A 7378-nucleotide genomic window follows, 5' to 3' on the forward strand; every position below is an offset into this window, starting at 1 on the left:
TATTAGTGTATTTATGTAAACCTCAATCTCCCAATTCATCTCCCCCCCCACCCCACCCCCGGCTTTCCCCCCTTGATGATCATATGTTTGTTCTCTGCATCTGTGTCTCAATTTCTGCCCTGCAAACCGGTTCATCTGTACCATTTTTCTAGGTTCCACATATATGCGTTAATATACGATATTTGTTTTTCTCTTTCTGACTTACTTCACTCTGTATGACAGTCTCTAGATCCATCCACGTCTCTACAAGTGACCCAATTTTGTTCCTTTTTATGGCTGAGTAATACTCCATTGTATATATGTACCACATCTTCTTTATCCATTAGTCTGTCAATGGACACTTAGGATGCTTCCATGACCTGGTTATTGTAAACAGTGCTGCAATGAAAATTGTGCATGTGTTTTTTTGAATTATGGTTTTCTCTGGGTATATGCCCAGTAGTGGGACTGCTGGGCCATATTGTACCAGGCATTTTCTAAGGACTTTGTGTTAATTCATTTGGTCTTAAAAAAAAAAAAATCTTAAAAGTGAGAAAACCAAGAAGCTGACAGTTGTCCAAACAAAGACAGGAACCCAGGCAGCCTAGCTCATTGCCATGAGCCTAAGTACTACATGATCCTATCCTTTCATTACACATTCCCCCACCCCTGACCCCCCCACCCCCTGAGAAAGGGATTGAACCCCAGCCCTCGGCAGTGAAAGCACGGAGTTCTCTAACCGCTGGACCGCCAGGGAATTCCCTCAATTACACATTTTTAATCATTTGTTTGATGTCAACAAACACAAACAGCACTGAACCTAGACTGTCATCACAGTAGTGAAGTGGTCTAATCACTGAACCTGAGCATTATAGATGAGAGAAGATGGAGAGATCCTTTTGGATCTCACCTAATTTCTTCTGATTTTTATCAACTAAGTAAGCTCCTCCAACTAAAATTTTCTTTCCTCATTTTTAGACATCCAAACTTATTCACCTCATCTAGCTAAGTGAGTCAATATTCCTATTTCCAATATGAAACCAAGACACTACAATAATTTACCTGATCTCTGCTTCTAGTTTGTCTCCCTTACTACAGCAAGAGGAATCTTTACTTCACCCCAGTCTATATAGGTCTACATTAAACTGTCAATGGCTCCCCCATTGCCTGGGTCAGTAGTTCTCAAATACGTACAGGAACTTATTATGGTGATGGTTGCACAACTCTGTGAATACACTCAAAACCATTGACCTGTATACTTTAAATAGGTGAATTGTATGGTATGTGAACTATATCTCAAAGTTGTTACTTTAAAAAATGTATTGAGGAAATCAAAGCACCTGGAAGTCATGGCACGCTATGTGTAAAATCCCAAAGTGTTGAACTAAAAGCAGTTTTACTAGCAGAAAATAACAGTATGGTAGATATTATATATAAGATTAAAATTCACTACTTTACAACTATGTCTACAAAAAAGCAAGTCGTTGAGCTAAGATTATCACCAGTTTCTAATGTTTGCCTCTAATATTAAATTGCCATTTGTTCAATTGCCCACCACTGTTTGCCAGCAAAGAGGCATTAACATCAAAGACAATGAAAATTTGAAAGGGAAACTTTAAAATTGAGTACATCCTATACAATACTTTTTATTTGTCTTCAAATTAAGACTTTAGGAAAGCTTCCATATTTGGAATTACACTAAGGTTTTCTGGAGGGAAAAATTTGACAATCCCTGGCTTCCTAGAAAATGCTTATTTTTCTTGATGTATCATAAAAGATCCTTTTTTCAACCTGACCTTAAATTCCCTTTCCATCTTCACCTCGTTCCACAGCGCCTTAGGCTGCCACGTAGCAGAAGCCACCTATCTCCCACAGCCATAGGAGCTAAGTATCCCCCAAACACACCCAGCAGCTTTGCCCTCACAGAGGCTTCGACATCTGAGCTGTCCTTTGAAACATGAAAGTTCTCCAGGAAAAGAGCAAAAGGGATTCTAAGCTGAAAGAATTCAGCACCAGGACAGAAACTGAGAGGGTAAGGGCATTCACACCCCGATGGGTCTGGCCTCAGTGGCGGGGGCGAGGTTTGTGGCTGGCAGGAGGCTGGGCCTGGCAGTCCTCCTGGTCTTTGCTTTATGACATGAGCAAATGGATGACTCCATCAGGTCTGTGCTGTACTCTGCTCTCAACACCCTCTTCTGCCCCACCCCCTCCCCAAATACATGTTGATCATGCAAGAAGGTTGACCAGAGTCATAGGTACGATATGGGGACAAAGGACAGACGGACCTGACGGATCCTCATAAGAATGAACCTAGAACCCAAGACTGTGTCGTAACCATTGAGCAATCAGCCAATGTTGTGCTATGAAATCACACACTGAAGCCAAAGGCAAGAATGTGGTAGAACCAACAAAGCTGGTTTCTGTGGAAAGCCAAGATCATTCACCTAAAGATGACTGGCCTCCCAGTAGCCGGACCTGATTTTCTTAGCCCAAAGGACTCTCTCCTCTGAAATCCTCTGGAGCACTTAATTTTGTACTTATGACAGTCTGAAAAAAATTTTTTTTCTTGTATTGCAGTTGTTTTGTCCTCATTCCTGGTACCACCTTTTTTTTTTTTTCCTTTGCCTCATTTTAAAAGCTTATACCTAATACAATGCAGCTTTAGAAGACATCTTGGGAGTAAGGTATGGTATAAATCAGTCAACAACAAGTCTTGTTAGATTTTAAGTTCAAGAGGGGAGAAGTCATGTCCCATTCACCTTTATCAATCCCACAGCACTAAGGAAAACATATTTGTTGAATAAACTGACATTGTGATAACAGTATGGTAAAGTAAAAACAGTCTTTGGCTTTTAAAAGAAGTTGACATTTTTTTCCCCCGGGAGATCACTGCCTGTACTAGAGTATTCACATAAATGTTTATCTTTTATGTTTAAAAATTTCATCTCTCCTAACAATACACCTGCTGTCTGTGCTTGTAGCTTTCTTTTCTTGATGTGATTGCCAAAGTTTCATCCCTTGTATAGGTCTTTTTGGAGAAAAGCAACCCTTAGATTTATTTATTCTGCCTATTTTTTTGTTTGTTTTCTAATAGAACAGTTATTTATTTCAGCAAAATTATAAAGTAAAACTACAAAGAAACAAAAATATTTGATACTGAGTCACAATTTTGTAAGACAGAAAATTAACAATAATCAGCATAAGTACAATAAATTATAAAGATCTGTTGATATTTTAATGGGGGAAAATAGCCAGAAGAAACACAAAAATACTTTAAAATACAACATCATTGACACAGCACATGAGAACATTTCCATAAAAAATTAACTATTTCCTCTTAGACACTTCATCTTTCAGCCCTCTTTGAATTTACATTCCAAATCTTGATTTTCTACTGCAGTTTATAAACTAGCCATTCTCTCATTCCACAGACCCACAAAGATCAGTCCCATCACAAGCAAATAAAAGGTCCACTTCCTGTTAGAGATACAGCACTTCAAGGCTAATATTTAATGTTACTTGGCAAAATGTTTAGTGCAAATAAAATTATATTTAGCAGCTTAGAAAATTCCTGGTGGGGAGGCATTCACCTCATAACCCTTACTGCATCCCCAGAACAAAATCATTTCTCAATTTTCATGAGTATGAACATTGGCCATTCAAACCTACTGAAAACTACTGATGCTAATTCCGCTGTGTGTTACACAGGGAGTTTCCATAAAAGATGGTTTCAGTCACTATGCAAATGAGCCATACAGTTTTTACATTTGGAAAGTTCCCCTCAGGTTGACGTTTTTTTAAAAAAAAGTAGGGCCTGAATGTCAGTCACAACTGGATCTTACCCAACTGCTTCTCTGAAATGAGGCATTAATCATTTCTTGTGCTGGCCACCAAAGGTTGCATTCAAAGAAAGACCTGACGATGGGGCAGAGGAATCTCTTAAAGCAACTTCTACTCTCCAGTAATAATTTTACTGCACAGATGTGAATGCCAGAAAAAAAAAGAAAAGGGAAAGAAGAGGAGCCATCTGATTTCAAACCTGGTGTTTTCCACTCTCAGCCAAGATTTGTTCTCCAAATGAATGGAAGCCAGAGAGCTCCTAGCCAGAGAGAGGATTTTGTTTGAGCTTAATCAATTCCTTGAATTGCCTCTCTTCTTGTGAGACATCTGCTTCCTCTCTAGCCAAGGCCTGGGGTAGCTGCTTGGGAGAATAGTGTGGCCTGCTGTGCCCGGATCTGTGATGGCAAGGGAAGGAGAAGAACAGCCGGGTGTTAAGCACCTGACTCTGCTCCTTATCTACGTTCACTGGCCCAAGGACTTGAGCCGTCAGAAAGCTTGGACGACCTCTGAGGTCCAGGATGTGCTGATGCAAAATCCAGGGAGGTAAACACTAGGTAGACCATCTCACTTGGCCTCTCGACCAATTCCTCAGCAATTTTTCCATTCCCCCTGGATTCTCTCATTGAATAGCTCAAGGATGGGGGTGTGGAGGCCATGTTGGAGAGAGGGGCCCCCCTCAGTCACTATACTCTTCTCTTTCCCTTAGACTGGGGAATTTCTCATACTGGTTGGCTGACTTCCATTTACTGTGCTGACTTTTGAGCAGCGCAGCAAAGGAAGTCTTTCGAGTGACGTTTCTAGATATTTCCCGGCTCTTGGCCTTCCTGGTGGGGGAAGAGCTTCGAACCAAGGGGTAGGTGGAAAAAATGGGCTTGCCCCGTGGGGCTTCCAGGAGCTGCCATATTTCCCCAGAGGTATTACTGGTCAGATACTGCCAAGGCTTCTTCCCACTGCTGTCCCGGACGTTCACACGAGACGCCAACCTTTGCACTAGCAATTTGATGATCCCCTGGTGGCCATGAATGGCTGCAAGGTGCAGCGGGGTATACCCACAACTGGACTTCACATTTACATCAAGAGCAATCCCTGCTTTCTGTGCGCCTGAGACCAAGTCCTGAAGGGCCCTGAGGTCACCGTGTTTGGCTATCCAGTGCAAGGCAGTGTACCCAGTCAAAAAGTCTTTGTGCAAAGCCAGCTGGGGGTCCTCCCAGAACAAAGTCAACACTTGAATCCAAGAGCCACTGGCAAGCTTCACAATCCATTCATGCTCCCTGGCATCAAGAGGGACCAGGGATGACTTGTGCTCAGAAGATCTGGGGGGGATCAAGGCTGCAGGCCTCTCCCCTCCAGGGGCCCATGAGCTGTGTGGATGACCACATTCAACAACAGTAGCCTTAATGTCTGCAGGTTTTGGTGTCAAAGCGGCATCCACCCTTGGGCTGGACACTGCTCCCACCTTCGAGGGTTTCCTGGACCGGGGAGGGCGCCGGTTCCTTTTCAGCAAATCCTCTTCAAGGTACTCCTCATCAGAGGAGGACAATTTGCATCTCTCTGCCCTAGAGCTCCTCCTTAGGGATCTCCTTAATTTGGGGACAGGCCAGGGCAAAAGCTGAGAGTGGCCTGCAAGGCAACCAGCTCCTATTGGGACAGGCTGAGAAGGGTGACCATCCTCTCTGTTCCTGAGGCCCTGAAGGCTCCTGCTGGGGCTGCCCTCCTTTGGAGAAGGGGCCCCAGCTGGATTCCTCAGCCTTCTCCCATCTGGGGCTCCCGGGGCAAGGTGCGGCCCTTCTTCAGAACCCCCAGGGGACTCTTTGGGTCCACTGCTGCTCTCCTCACTGCCGTGGCTCTCCTGATCCACAAAGTCCTCCAGATCTTGTAGGGACAGCTGACAACGAATGCTACGAAAGACTCCCAGTGGAGACTTCCCCGGCCAGGATTCCGAAACAGCGGGAAAGAGAGAATGAGGGGGAGGAGGGAAGTCCGGTGGTGCTGGCTTAGATTCCGGGACCCAGAAGCCCGGCTCCGAGGGTAGCTGGGGGAAGTTGTCTGGCAGCAGCGACCAGGCTCGGATGGGGCCCTGGTCTCGGGCCTCGGGTATCTGGGGGTGTCTGGCCACCCACTCTCGAGTGCGTTGCTGCTGCTTCTGCAGGGTCGAATAATGCAGGGGGCCCGGGGTCACCAGCTCGGGCGGCTCTCCTGGGGGAGTGGGGCAGGACAGGAGAGCAGGTGGGGAAGCCCCGCTCCCAACAGCCTCGACGGTGGTGGGAGGAGAGCGGGGTGCGGCGGACACCGGCGGGGGCTCCGCGGGCGCACCTTCCCGCTGCGGCCTGGGAGCTCCGCTGTCGTCCTGGGCAGGCGGGGCCGGCGCCGGCTTCTCCCAGGCGCTGGCGGTGGCGGTGGGGGGGTCGGGGAGTGAGCCAAGCAGCGGCTCGCCCGGGAGTCCCCCCAGGCCGTTCTGGAGGCATTCCCAGCATTGGCGGCCCTGCGTCTCGGCCGCCGCGCACCTCGCTCGGTCCTGGGCGGCCGCGGGCACCGGCGCCCTGTGGCCGGAGCTACCCTTCCGCCGGTCGCCTCTCCGGGCCGCCTCCCGGGCCCCGCTGGCGGGGAGTCCATTGCAACCTGCCTCGGCTGCCGGGTCTGCGGCACCTGCTGGCTCCTCCTCTAGCTCCTTCTCGCGCCGCCGCCGCCGGGATTGCTGCTGCGGCGGCGGCAGCGGCGGCGGCTCCCCCCTGCGCGCGAGGAGCGGGAAACTGGGCGCAGCTCCCCCTGCAGGGGCGGCGGCCGCGGGCGGGTCGCTGAGTCGCTGCAGCCCCTCCTCCCCCAAAAGGTCCCTGTACCTCCTCTTGAGCACCACGTACTTGGTGCCGTCGGGGTCCTGGCGCACTGCGGCCACCGAGTTGACGAAGCCCTTGAAAAGCTCGCGGCGGCGCTGGTGCTGGCTGGGGGGCGTATCGGGGTCTCGGAGGAAGCTCTTGAAGTGGCTCAGCAAGGCGGCGTTGGTCACTCGGCCCCCGGCCTGGCACAGAAAGTCCAGTAGTGCCTCCTGGCTCAACTCTCGGGCCATCGCTGCCCCGTCGTCCCCTGGCCCCGAGGTGTCTGCGTCTCGCCCTCCCTGCGCTCTCCCCCGCCAACAGAAACCCTGGCCTGGCGTCTGTCACCTGCGCCCGGGGCGGCGCCACCCGCCTCCATCAGCCGCGGCCTGCTTGCAACCCCAGAACTTGCCAAGAGGGCCGCAGGTCCCCCGGGGAGAGGCCCCGGGGCTGAGCCCCCGCGCGCAGCCCAGGGTGGGAGAGGGCGGCTCCCAGGAAGCCCCTGCGCGATGCTCGCCTTGCGCAACGAGTCTCCGCTGCGAAAGTTCCCGGGATAGGTCGGAGTCGGTTTCACCTGCGCCCTGGCGACGCCTCTTCCCCGGCTCTGGGGGAAGGGCCCGGCCCGCCTCCTCCCGTCCCTCCACCCTCTGAGGTCTCCCTCACCCCTGCCACCCATCCCAGATGAGTCAGGCTGGTCCGAGCCCGGAAGAGCGCCGTAGGTGAGGTCGCCAGCTAGCCGGAGCCGGCAA

General features: G+C 49.8%; 1 protein-coding gene across 1 annotated transcript; it reads right to left on the reverse strand.

Annotated features, from left to right (window-relative positions):
- Positions 1-3192: 3192 nt before the first annotated feature.
- On the reverse strand, positions 3193-6950 carry SOWAHB (sosondowah ankyrin repeat domain family member B). Its single transcript, XM_059066928.2, has one exon. The coding sequence runs from the start codon at positions 6881-6883 to the stop codon at positions 4496-4498; it is 2388 nt and encodes a 795-aa protein (XP_058922911.1). The 5' UTR covers positions 6884-6950; the 3' UTR covers positions 3193-4495.
- Between the last annotated feature and the right edge of the window lie 428 nt (positions 6951-7378).

The sequence above is a fragment of the Kogia breviceps genome, chromosome 6, assembly GCF_026419965.1.
Source record: "Kogia breviceps isolate mKogBre1 chromosome 6, mKogBre1 haplotype 1, whole genome shotgun sequence".
NCBI lineage: Eukaryota > Metazoa > Chordata > Mammalia > Artiodactyla > Physeteridae > Kogia > Kogia breviceps.

Bases quoted from the DNA above. Each gene is read 5' to 3' on its own strand.
- SOWAHB (XM_059066928.2), bottom strand. From the start codon at position 6,883: ATGGCCCGAGAGTTGAGCCAGGAGGCACTACTGGACTTTCTGTGCCAG.